Source organism: Emys orbicularis, chromosome 12 (assembly GCF_028017835.1).
Source record: "Emys orbicularis isolate rEmyOrb1 chromosome 12, rEmyOrb1.hap1, whole genome shotgun sequence".
Classification (NCBI taxonomy): domain Eukaryota; kingdom Metazoa; phylum Chordata; order Testudines; family Emydidae; genus Emys; species Emys orbicularis.
Window position 1 is genome coordinate 6,130,303 of NC_088694.1, and position 13,699 is coordinate 6,144,001.

Consider the following 13,699-nt stretch of genomic DNA (forward strand, 5'->3'; position numbering starts at 1 on the left):
CAAAATTCCTTACAATTGCAAATCAACACAAACAGGTTGGCCAATTTGCTAATGACTTTTTAAAGAACATTCTTATAACCACTCTTCAGTACAAATAATATATATTGAGTGCATTTTTTCTCAGCCTGCCCTTGTGAGATAATGATCTAAGTTACTCCATCCCTTGATAAGGACCTTATGAAAGCTCCCATAGAATATCTTCTTCACTTCCTGTTGGTCAAAGGTGACTTCCTGTAAATCAGCCTTGTAGTCATGATTGAAATAGGTCAAGGATTTCTTACTGGCTACAGGGGGAAAATAGGACAAATAAGAACTTAGAATTAAAATAGAATTTGATTTCACCTACAGCATGTTGAAAAAAGATATAAGCTTAAACATACTAAAACATTTAATACTTGTCAAGCTATAAAAGCACAAAAACGGAAAACAATGGTCAAAGTAAAGAATACATTGCAAAATGGAATAAATAAAATTTGAGTTTTTAGTGGGTTTTTAACTATACAGAAAAATATTTGCATGTGTTATTTCAATAGCTTCTGTAACGTTCATGCTGGACATTGGCAAGTTTCAATAATAAAATTGTCCAACTGAGTATAGAAGTTGGTTCTGTTACTCTTTCAAATACCTGAATCTGATCTATACTACATGAAACCTTACAGTCAAGTATAACCCCGAGGAGTGGCTGGAAGTCCTCATCTGTTAGCTGCCACACGGCAAAGGGCTCTTTGGGAGCCTCTGGAAGGAGCCGGAGGAGGATGCTGATGGTGTGCACAGACGGAATCCCAGAGAGAAGCACTTCACTGGAATGAGACAAGCAGAAGTCAGCTCAGTGACTAATGATTATGAATGCCAGGGGGCTTATATTCTACCTTCCTGACAACCAGAACAGAGCTACAGACAGAGCTACAGACAGAGTGGTGTTACCGGGGCATGATGGCCTGAGTGAGGCTCATTTGTGGGCCAGATCCTCTGCTGCTGTAACTCGGCTGAAGTTGAAGGAGTTACCACAGTAGAGAATGTGCTCCGTATTTTGTACATTCCTCTTGGGTTTTAAAAACACATGTAGAATTTTGCATGTGCAGGGCATCCCTGTGGCCTTATCGTAGCGTCACAAGGGAGGTACAGGTCCAGTCATCATGGTCAATCTGTCACTCCCTGGGTTGGGGCAGGGAATGCTGAAGAGACAGTGAATGCAGCCTTGCATCATTCAAGAGAGACATTTCTGGTAGCTTATCGAGCTACTTTGATGGGCTCTGAAAGAGTCCTATCCAAAACTCCTTGTCAAGAAGAATGAATGATGGCTGTGATGGATGGGGTAGAAAACTAGGGGAAGATCTTCAGGCCTTGACAGAGGTACTTAGAAGTCCCTTGCAAAAAGACACATGAGCCATACTAAGATCACTTGTGAAATTTGGGACTCAAAAATGAAACCTGTGAGAGGACATGTAACAAGTCCAGCCATGGATTCCTGAGAAAGTCTGGCTTTCTCTTCTAGACTTCTGTTCCAAACTTGTTACAAAGCACTTACTGCATGCAAATGTCACTCAAAAGGCATAGGTCAAAACTGAATGAAGAAAGCAAAATTAGCTATGTTGCAGATACATTCGTAATCTGCATGGGCCACATTTGCATGAGTAGATACACAACTCTTCAACCTCTTTTTTCATGACTGCTTCAAACATAACAGCAAGTTTTGTTTTGTTTTAAATGATATAATGTCCTTGGAAGGGCATATTTGTGTATCTGATACTACTACTGGTTGAGCAAATGGATTTATCTATGCTTTGTTAAATACTTAGAGCCTTCTGAATTCCCCTACTCTGTTTACTGTAAGAAGCTTTGCTTCTTTAAATAAGATTAAAATGATCCCAGTGCTGTAGTAATTAGGCTTCAAAATAAAATAAAACTGACTATTAAGAGACAAATCTCCCCTGATTTATACTCCATAATGCTACTGGGGTCATTGGCGCTGCCTGGAATGAAAGTTGACCCATGACGATGCATAGGACTTTGAGAAGGAGCCCAACTAACGAGGTGCACAGTGAAGTCACATTCCAAAGTCACTGGTTAATCCTTCTTGTCAATCAAAATCAAGCTGCCCAGTGCAGCTATGAGAGCTTGTATTTTACAACAGTAATTGTCGGACTGCAAACCAGGAACATTAGGAGAAAGGGTGAAAGAGGTTAAAAAGGTCCTGCCCCAAACATGTTTCTAGCTGAGGCTTTGCCTCGAAGTTTGATCTTTTAAGTGCATGTGGATGAGGAGAGGAGTGGTCATGGAAAGAATTAAATGTATCCCCAACAGAGGACAATTAAACAGAACTCTATGGTCAGCACATGCTGTCTTTGAGCACTTAATTCTGGACAGCAGTGATATTGAAGGCACACAGCTAAAACAGGGAAGGTCCCAGTAGGCACCTAAAATCTGAGCTTGGCCTTGCAAAAACTCAACGCTCCAATCACCCCACTGTATTCAATGAAGTTCCTATGTGACATGTCCCGTCATGTGATCCATCTTGAGGCAATTCAGGGGTTGATTTATGGATCAGCACACAATACATGTCTTCTAAGGGGGGGGGGAAATCTTTGCATTCTTTTCAGTTTCACTAGAGTGGGGTTAGCATTCATGGTATTTTCACTAGGAAATTGCCAGTTGAGTGTTCATTAGGCCAGTGTCTACACCCACCCTCACCAGTCAATACCTTTCATTGTGTGGACCAGAGCCAATGTTTATGCAATAGACAGAGAATAAACTCTTGTTGGAATCAATGCGGTTCTCAGCTACCTTCCCAAACTACCTTGTTCTCTGGGTTAGCTGAATATCTCTGAAGAGAGTGTAAGTACGGGTCCCGCTGAACACATACGGTTCCATGGCCACTCCTTTAATGGAGGCATATTCTTTTTCCACCAGTCCAAAAGCTTCCATCATGTCAAATCCTGGAGCAGCCAGAGAAGGGCAGAGAAAGAAACACTTAGAGATAGTAGGGAAAACAATGATTTGTAAGGAATCTGCCTGAGCAATGGTTGCGCTTTGTTTTCTCCAAGGGCAAGTGCATTCCAGTAAGGAGGAAGGCTAGTAGGTATAACTAATCATCAGCCTGATCAAAACACTCTCCATACTGTGTCAGTGTTCTGACTTGAATCCTCCGTGTTTCTCACCAAAGTGCCACTTTGGCTTAGGAGAAATATTCACAGATCCATTTTCCAGATGCAGGGAACAGAGGAACAGAAAAATTTCAAGCTAGATTTTCCAAAGTGCCCAGAACCCAGCTCCCGCCTCTGGGAACAACTGCAAATTCTACCCATCTGGAACAATGGGCTGAGCACTTTTGAAACTCTGGCCCTAAGCGACTTGCTAAAAGTTACAGGGAAAGTTGGTGGCAGAGTTGGTGGGAACAGAACCTAATCCCTGAAGTGGTTGACCTTTGTCTACTCATCAGACCATACAAAATGCTTCAGATCTGTGTTGGTTAGGCCACCTGCCGAATGGAGGTAGCAATGCTCACCCCTGTGATATTCTTTGACTTCCACAGATGAAAACTAACTAGGCAGGTGCAAAGAATTATCATTAGACACATTTTTCAGCAGAGATAATTAAAAGCCCAGAGAGGTTGAGTGAGCTAGTTGGAAGGTAGTGTTGCCTAGTTCAGTGGTTCTCAAAGCTGGTCTGCCGCTTGTTCAGGGAAAGCCCCTGGCGGGCCGGGCCTGTTTGTTTACCTGCCGCGTCTGCAGGTTCGGCCAATCGCGGCTCCCACTGGCTGTGGATCGCTGCTCCAGGCCAATGGGGGCTGCGGGAAGCGGCGCGGGCCAAGGGATGTGCTGGTCGCCCTTCCTGCAGCTCCCATTGGCCTAGAGCGGCGAACCGCGGCCAGTGGGAGCTGCGATTGGCTGAACCTGCGGACGCGGCAAGTAAACAAACTGGCCTGGCCCGCCAGGGGCTTTCCCTGAACAAGCAGCGGACCGGCTTTGAGAACCACTGGCCTAGTTGATTAGGCCCTGGCCATGCAACCAAAAGATTTATTTTGAGATAAATGATGACTGAATAATATTTATTATGGAGCAGAGTTAAGGCTGTTTTATGATAAAATATGATTTATTTTTTTTTACATTTGAGAAAAATGACATGTTTGTTCACTATGTGAGCAGTGTAAGATCCAGGAGGTCATTAACTATTTGTTTCCTTGCTTTAGCATCCTTGAGTTTTCTAAATGATAGGTAAATACAGTCTGTCACCTAGGAACCTTAAAAATATATTTGCGTTATTTGTTCCTGGAATGAATTAATTACTGTTCACGAGGGCCTCAGCCACTGTAGCAAGGCCTAATAAATAAGAGTGGCACTTTTTAAAAAAATCGACAAAATGAAAAAAAAAAAAAACTAAAAAAATTTGCTCTGAAAAAAAACACAAGCTATAATGAGTTTTGCTTTTTCAACTTGATGCCAAATATTATCATAAAAGAAGTGGATTCTCTCCAGTAATTGTTTAGGGAAGGGAAAAAAAGAGAGAATTATTCTCTGCTGCAAAATGTATCCTCATGTGCGAGAGCCATGAAAGTTGATACAGTAAAGTATTTCCATTTCTCTCATCATTTTTCAAGAACTGCCCAGAGGTGACCCTGCCTTATGCGGTCTACAAAGATTTTTCCCCTGACATCTTTGACATCTCATCTCCAGCTTCATGTAGCTTCATCTCTCTTTCCCAGCTCATCATTAAAGCTCTATGAGTCACTTTCTTATTTCAGATTTTAATACAAGCAGACCTTGCAGTCGGTTTTTTTTTTTTTTACAGCAGGCTGGGGAGGGTGAGGGGAGATAGCCAGTTCGTTTTAAAGAGAAAGGGGGACAAGTTCATCCCATCATTTCCCTTTCAAGCTGTACTCTGCCACCTCAGCACCACTTGCTATTGATTGGATCTTGCTTCTGGTGGGTATTTTGCATTTGGGCTGCTCTAATGCACATTGTCACGCTGCAGCGTTTAGAGTGTTCATCAGATTATTCTGACCGGTTTCAGACCCATTTCTCTCTGATTTAAGAACCCTGAGATTGGCATATTATCACCTCCATTAAAATGTATATCAAATATAACAACAATGTTTAAAAGCAAAATTTAAATTACAGTTATAACCGTATTATTAATCCACCAGTGAAACAGCTAAGGCACTGGGCTATTTCTCTTGATGAATCACCTGTATCATGCAAAGCAGTTACAGAGAAATACAGGCAAAGAGATGTTTGCTTGGGTATTATGGTTTGATTAGTTTGGCCTGGACGTACACAGACTGAGTAGTCTTGCAGGAATGTGGGGAGAGAGGTCAAACAGGGCAGTCTATGGATCTTAGATACTTATCTGGCCCCCTTTACCAGAGGATCTGAGCACCTCCCAGTCTCTGACGTCTATATCCTCACAACACCCCTGTGAGGCAGAAAAGTCCAATTATCATTATCCCCATTTTATGGATGGGGAACTCTGGCAGAGACAGACTAAGGGTATTTCTACATTTGAGCTGGGAGGGGTGATTTCCAGCTCACCACGCTAGCTCCGCCCAAGCGATCACTTAAAAATAGCAGTGTGTCAGCAGCACCATGGATGGTTCCCCCGAGCACTGCCTGACCCCTGGGTATGTACTCAGACAGCTAGCCTGAACTGTGGCCCATGCAACCACAGATACACTGCTATTTTTAGGTGTTAGCTCAACCAGAGCTAGCGTGGGTATGTCTACACGAGCTGGGAATCACATCTCCCAGCTCCAATGTCGTACCTTAAGCGACTCAAAGAAGTCGTGGTTTGAGCATTGGCCTGCTAAACCCAGGGTTGTGAGTTCAATCCTTGAGGGGGCCATTTAGGGATCTGGGGCAAAAATATCTCTGGGGATTGGTCCTACTTTGAGCAGGGGGTTGGACTAGATGACCTCCTGAGGTGCCTTCCAACCCTGATATTCTATGATTCTAAGACCCTGGCAGGGCTAGGGGTTGAACCCAGGTCTTCTGAATCTCAGGCTGGAGCCCTGACCACTAGATCTCTCTAGGAAGATGTGGGGCTGGGGCTGCCATATAGGCAGTACAAGTCACTTTCTAGGTTGCAAACTATATATAATGGGTCCTACAGTGTATAAAGAGGATAAATGGGGAGTAGAGTTCCCCTAGTTAAATATATACCATTTGAGTCCTGACAGAAGCCCTGGGCATGTCTACATCCTTTACAACCTGCAGAGGTTACCTTGCGGGAGGGAAAGGGGAAAACCTTTAGGCTGGGGTTACTGAAGGAGCCTAAGTGCCTTAGACACACAAATTGCCTTGCAGTGCAATGGAAGTTGGATGTCTAACTTCCTATGGGGCTTTGCAATTCCCAACCTTAACCACTAGCTGTTCCCCCAAAAAGGTTGACACAGGTGGGTGATGGGAGAGCTGAGGTGCATAAATCTACCTACCTAGCTTGGATGGATGAAATAAGATACTCAGTACAACAGGGAAATGTATTTCTGTTGCCCAATGTGGTGGGGAAAGGGAAAGGAAATGAAGGTGTTGGGTGGAGACATTTGTTGAGCTCTCCCAGGTTTCCTGCATCAGACTTTCCGACTCGGCAACAGCACTCGGGGTGTGGAGAAGATGACATTAATGTGTGCCAGGCAAGCTTTCGTAACAGCAATGCAGATTAAAGATTAGTCAGGATCAGACAGGGTTTCCACATTCATGACAGAGCCCACCTGGGACTGAGAACTAGTAAGGTACCTTGCAGAGAGCCTTCACTGGAACTGATAGTGGGGCAAGCTGCAGGAGAAAAAAAAATGGGAAAAATCATGAGACCCAATGGAAACCAAACTGGCAACTTATTACAGGAATAGAGCAGCCATGGCTGTGGTCTGCAGCAGAATGGAAAGCATATAGAGACCTAGTGAGTGAGTCTGGGTAGACATCTTGGCATATATACCATAATATCCTACAATATGGTCAATTCCTTGAGGCCAGGGCCCAGCCTGATGGTAGCAATAATCATTACACTTCTGGGCAATCCAACAGCATACATTTGGGCCATATTTTCAATGGCTTGAAGACACACTGGTTGAAAACTTGTACTCCATGCAAACTTGGGTCTATGCCAAGAAGCTGCATATGCACTTAGCCAATCTGCACATGCAAATATGGAAGTTGGCAAGGTTTTGCATGGCTCACTCATCACTCAAGCCTTTGAAATGATTGTCCTTTATCGGCAGGCCTCTTCATCATAACTTTGTTTTGACTTAATCTTCTACTACTGCTCGCCCATTATGGTCTTAAACGCAGTTATAATGGGCTTTTTCTTTGATATTTCTGGTTAGTTGTAGTCTGGATACCTAAACATGTAATGCATATGTAATTGCCCAGTTTGCATAAACGATTGCTCTAACTGCATTGCAAAACAAAGGAACACAACTGTGCAACCATTTTTGAGCATGGAGCTGAGATTTCATCTTTGCAAAATTTACCTCTCCGCATCATGTTTAAGTGGCATAGCCAAGCTTCTCAGAAGCTAGTATAAGCAACCACATGCACAAAATCTGTGCATGCATTTACACACAAAATGTGCATATGCAATTGCCATGGCTGCATATACAATTGTGGTAATTGCACACAAAGACTATGCATGTCCATGTAATTCTGAAAATCTGGACTTAAGTGCATTCTTTCATTTGTATTCATTTGTTATTACATTTTAGAACTTAATCTTTAAAAAAAAAATGGCAATCCTTTGCCGTTCACCTTTTCAGGAAATCCTCTGCTCAATCTTATCACATCCCTGAGGCAGTGAGAGCGAAATATATGGATGCTACTCATATAAATTAGGGACAAAGGACTAGAATCAAAAGCTCTTTGGTGACAAGTTATAAAGTGCTCTCCCCATTTAAGTGGTTTGAGTATGGCAGTGTTTTAGAAAACAGAGCATGAATGTTACTTTCAATTAGTTGTTGCTGTTTAAATCCAAGGGCCATGGATGCCAGATGGAACTGGGACAAGGAAAATATCTGAAAGTCAGAGATGTCCCTGAAAATCAAGCACACTTGAGAGGTTGGCTATTTCCTAAATGGCTTTTTAGGTCACTAGTTTAATGCAGCTTAGCAGCTCATTACATTAAGGTTGCATTATAAATGTTCTGTTGCTATTACTACATCATATGGCATTTCATAGCTCACCAGACAAGCAGGGTTCCAATTTTCAGTACTTGACTACTGTAAAAGGTAGGAGGAGCTGGTCATTCCCTCCCCATTCCCCTTGGCAAATAAACGTGCACTTGAAAAGCCCAGTTCACTGTGTTAATTTGTGACCCCTCTCACCCACCAAGCATGAGCCACAGGCGGTTGGTACCATAGCACTCCGGGGTGTGAAACAAAGCCCGATGCCAACTCTGTCCACATATCTATTCAAGTGACATCATCATAGGACCTAATCACATCAGCCATGCCATCAGAGGCTCGTTCACCTGCACATCTACCAATGTAATATATGCCATCATGTGCCAGCAATGCCCCTCTGCCACATACATTGGCCAAACCGGACAGTCTCTACGCAAAAGAATTAATGGACACAAATCTGACATCAGGAATCATAACATTCAAAAACCAGTAGGAGAACACTTTAACCTGTCTGGTCATTCAATGACAGACCTGCGGGTGGCAATTTTGCAGCAGAAAAGCTTCAAAAACAGACTCCAATGAGAAACTGCTGAGCTGGAATTGATATGCAAACTAGATACAATCAACTTAGGCTTGAATAGAGACTAGGAATGGCTGAGCCATTACAAACATTGAATCTATCTCCCCTTGTAAGTATTCTCACACCTCTTATCAAACTGTCTGTACTGGGCTATCTTGATTATCACTTCAAAAGGTTTTTTCTCTTACTTAATTGGCCTCTCAGAGTTGGTAAGACAACTCCCACCTTTTTATGCTCTCTGTATGTGTATATATATCTCCTCAATATATGTTACATTCTATGCATCCGAAGAAGTGGGCTGTAGCCCACGAAAGCTTATGCTCAAATAAACTTGTTAGTCTCTAAGGTGCCACAAGTACTCCTGTTCTTTTTGCGGATACAGACTAACACGACTGCTACTCTGAGACCTGAAGGCTGTGAGTCTGATGGCTCTGGGACTATGGACATCAGGTACTAAACCAAAAGGGTGACATTTTCCATTGGCCTCTATTATTTTGAGATGCATTGGTTTGCATGCACATAAAGCAAGTTTTTCTTTCTGGAAGAGTTCTGTAGAACTGGGATTAGAACCAGCACTGTGCGATAAAGAAATGGAATAGGGTTCTATTGAAATGGCCAGTTCCTGGGTGAGTTCCACCTCTGACCCCTCCTGCTCTCTCTGAGAGCGCTCCTTCTAGGTCTTGGGCCATCATCTCTGTCTTGGGGTGGAATCACACAATTCTCCCACTCTCAGACCAGGCCCTGGGTTGCAGTCCCCTGTGTATCAAGTGTGACCACCTCAGCAGGTCAGATTGACCTCCAGACCCTGCAGTTCTGTTCTCCCTGGGCAATGACAGTGCCAATCAGCGATCAAACAGCCTCCTTAAAGCAAAGTGTCATTTGTTTAGAACAAAAGCATTTCAGAGAACCCAGATCTCAAAAACAGCAAGACAGCCTGCACACATACTTCCCCTAGCTGAGGAAGTGCATCTTAAGCTTCAGAGTCTTCCCAGTTAATATTCCAGATGAGCCCTCACTTGTAATGCCGACAGACCCTGGCGAGATGGAACCTGGGTCCTCTGAAGCTTACTGTATGAGTCTCTACTGCATGAGCTAAAAGCCACATGCCTCTTAGCCGAGGCTGTAGCAGGCTCATCAATCTCCAGAGGGGGATAGAGCACCACACCAAGGAGGCATGGGTTACACCTACTCCTGCTGCGTTTACATTAGACTCATGCTGGAAAGATACATGTCCCCAGCATCATCTTCCATGGTGTGAGAAATGACTTACACCCAGTCCTACTTGAAGTGCTAAGCCCCAACAGCTTGAGTTGCTACTGCAAGAGGACGCTTGTGAATTTCAGCTCTCTCACACACGACTTACCCTCTGTTTGGAAGGGACCGGAGCCTTGTGCTGAGGGCAGTTTAGCCAAGGCAGAAGCTGTAAGAATAAATGCATTTGTGAGTCCTGATTCTGGGATTGTGATGTTTGGTTCACTATTGTTCATGGTTATTAGACCTTCCCTGTGCTCCTTTCTGACTGGAAACAATAGCTTGGGAATGTGATAGGAAATGGGCACATTGTTTGAGCCATGTCTTGGTCCCATTGTTCCAAGTGGGGACCTATTGTTTCCAACCTCATTTCCCTTTTTAAAGAGGTTAGACGTTCATTTTCCTACTGGAATTTGCAAAAGGGCTGAGGACTTGGCTCCCTTTCCAGGGCACAAGTTGTACCCTGAAAATGTTGCACCCTCATTTTTGTGCTTGCAGAATGGACCGTGGTTGCCTATCCAAGTACATGCATCTCTATCTGATTTGCAAACACAGACTGGTAGCTACATCTATATTTTCATTTGTATTACTCAGAGTTATACCCACAGTTCAACTTTCTGTGCAAATTACATCTGCAAAAGGGTGACCAACCCTTCTGAAAGGCTGGCCCTATACGTAAACTGCTTATCCTACACAAGCAAGTACATCTTCATATACTTCCAGGGTGAAACTAATCTGAGGAGTATCTCTGTTGACTTCCACAGAGTTGCACTGAGATTAATTTGGCCAAATCGGTCTCTGGCCCTTTAATTTCTAACATTGCTTTTCCCTGTTACTCTTTCCAAGCCCCAGCTTAATAGGGATAATGACAGCATCACACTTTTGTAAATTATTGGAGATCTCTGGATAAAAGGTAATGCATAAAAGGTAAATGCCTACTGATTTGCCTACCAGTTTGGCCAGTAGTGGATACAACGTCACTCTCTCCTGTGTCATGGACAGCAGAAACCATCACCTTGTATTCTGTATTGGGAAGCAGTGACTGCAAGGTCACTCCGCTGCTTTTACCAGAAACCATTATCTACGGCAAAGATGAGAAAGACTCTTACAGCTTTTATTCATTTGCGGATACAAGTGGGCAATACAGGGCAACAGCAAAGCAGTTTAGACTAAGAGCTGATGACCACACTCCGCTTCCCGGCTAGAGCTGGGAAAGGTTTTTCACCCAAAACTTGTTTCTGCCGACACAGCAGATTCAGCGACATTGAAACATTTCTCAAGTTCATGTTGGTTTCTCCACACTGTTTCAATTGGTGGGGAGGGGAGAAGGGGAGGAGGAAATCCCAAAAAATCAAAATGTTTCCTTTCCACATTTTCTAAATGAAACATTTCAATTTTTCGATTTGAAATCGCTTTCAATTTCAACATTTCCTTTCATTTTATTTTTACAAACATTTAAAAATGAATGAAACAAAATGAAACAATTTTGTCTCGACAAAATGTTTCATTTGACCCAAAATGATTTTTTGGTTGCCGTGAAAATTTTGAAAAAAAATCATTTTTAATTCAACCTGAAAATACTTAAAAATTTGTTTTTGAATTGCGAGCGAAACGATAAATCCTCTCTTCTCCCAACTCTTTTCCTGCAGACACCCAGCTCCCTCCCCCCTCCCCCGCCAGCCCTTAGATTCCCACTAGGTGCCGAGACTGCCCCTCAGCTCATCAGGGAAGATTTTCAAAGGTATAGTGGGGAGTTAGGCATCCAGCTGCCATTGAAAGTTTCTTATTTATTGTGGAAAATGTCCCCTGTTAGCATTTTCCTAATGGATATCTAAATTGGACAAGCCTACCGGTCTCAGGCCAATGTTGCCTCAACTAAATGGAAACACCGAGGGAGTTTCATCAGCCATGGTTTCTTGCTTTGTTTTCCTATTGAAGCTATAGACTGGAAGAAGAAAGTCATCAGACCAGGCTTATCTAGGTGCTGGGCAGCTCTGTATGAACATGGGGACATTCTCCATCCCGATGAATTTCAAACTTCCTTATGGTACTGCAGTCTAACTGGGTCTAAACGGAGAATTTGAGTGATAAAGGTTAACGCTTAATCACTTGAGGTCAGAGCAGGGGATTTGTCCTTAATCCTTCACCTATTGGAAATGCAGCACTCCGGTTTATGGCGAGGGAGGGGATAAAAGAGGCGGCTGTAGTCTGTGGGGCTTTGACTGCAATGAATTCTCCTGATGTTTTATACAGAAATCCATGCAAGAGCCTAGAAGGCCTTGGTTTGAATTCACAACTGAACACCCCCTTCCTGTCTCCAATGCACTGCCATTAATCAGACGGAGGAAGTGAGTTGCTCTTGTACTCTTGACCAAATTTATCCTTGGGGTAACCCCACTGACTTCAATAGAGACACATCAGGGATGACATTGGCCTTTGTCTCTTTAGTCAAGTGCCTGGCATGTCCAAAAGCAACCGAGGACTTACTGTTTGCTGAGCGCTGTCATCAGATTCAGGAGCGTAGGTTACTCTGTAGTACTGTATGTGGCCGCCAGGGGGTCTCCAGTGGACCTGCAGGCTATTGGGGGTCTCCGAGTCTATAACGAGGTTGGTGGGTGGGCTCTGGGAAGCTGCAGCAGGGAACAAATATGAACTAGATGACGGGCAGATAGCGATGGATACAAACTAGGCCAAAAACACTCCATCTGGCACATTAGTAAGTGCTTCACTGCTCTGCTACCATCATAGTGAGAGCTCAGAATGGAGACAGAGGGGCGTCACCTCAGGGCCAGGGAACGAGAGAGACCGAGATCTTGGAGGAGAGTGGATTGCCTAAAGGTATATAGAAAGGACTCAACACTGAGACAAGAGAGGCCTGGGAGCTGGAAGAAAAGCTTTGGAGAGGAGAAGGGAGACCTAGAAGCATAGAGGAAGTGTGTGTGTGTGTGTCAGGAGCGGATCGGACACTCCAATTTACTCTGATGTCATTGCTAAGTTGATATTGTCCAGTAAATGCAACATCCATTTGTCCCTTCTTGTTTTTAAATTCAATTTCTTACTAAAATATTAGCAGCCTTGCAGAGCGTGACACTGCTTGGCTCACTCTCATCGGACCACCCACAGACTTCTGAAGATGTTTCATAGGAAGTCTGGGTGCGATTCCCATTGCATATCCTGAGCTGAATGTGACTCCTACAGTGGTAAGGGTCTTAGAGTCCAGACCAAGCCCAATTGTCTATGCTGCAATTTTTAGCCCCAAAGCCCAAGGCCTGCGAGCCCAACTCAATAGACCTAGGCTCTGAGACTTGGTGCTGCGGGTTTTTTAGCGCAATGTAGACACACCCTAAGACAATGGCTGAGGAAGCCAACTGCACGAAAGGGATGGGCAACCTCTGCTTGACGTATGGTTCAAACATATCACAGGGCTTGAGAGAGAACTATGGAGTCACCCAAAAAAGGAGTTTGTTGCTAAATGGTCTCTTGCCCAACGGTTAGAGTCTGGTCTTGAAAACCAAGAGGGGACAAGGCCGGCACTAAGAAGGGAAAGTCTGAGGAGGAAAGAGGGAAGCAAGGTAAACTGAGAGACACAAAAATGTAGCAGATGAACCCAAAGGACAAGCAAGGACATGGCTGAATCCAGGATACGAGCTCTCTCTTCTCAAGCTTTACCTATAACACAAATATGCCCTTCCGCCCACCCAGCGAGGACTGAAGTCACCTCAGAATGTGCTTTGAAGGAAGCTTTGTGGCTCGCTTTGTGG

The 13,699-nt window shown here is 43.8% G+C and overlaps 1 protein-coding gene across 1 annotated transcript in view; it reads right to left on the reverse strand.

Moving 5' to 3' along the window:
- Positions 1-13,699, reverse strand: part of COL20A1 (collagen type XX alpha 1 chain) — a 94,125-nt gene that overhangs the window by 34,719 nt on the left and 45,707 nt on the right. The window contains exons 18-24 of the mRNA XM_065414696.1: positions 12,426-12,568; positions 10,890-11,019; positions 10,051-10,107; positions 6,729-6,767; positions 2,798-2,936; positions 658-800; positions 175-284 (exon numbers count right to left, since the gene is read on the reverse strand). Of these exons, the coding sequence (XP_065270768.1) occupies positions 175-284; positions 658-800; positions 2,798-2,936; positions 6,729-6,767; positions 10,051-10,107; positions 10,890-11,019; positions 12,426-12,568 (761 nt within the window). The remainder of the gene's footprint in view (positions 1-174; positions 285-657; positions 801-2,797; positions 2,937-6,728; positions 6,768-10,050; positions 10,108-10,889; positions 11,020-12,425; positions 12,569-13,699) is intronic.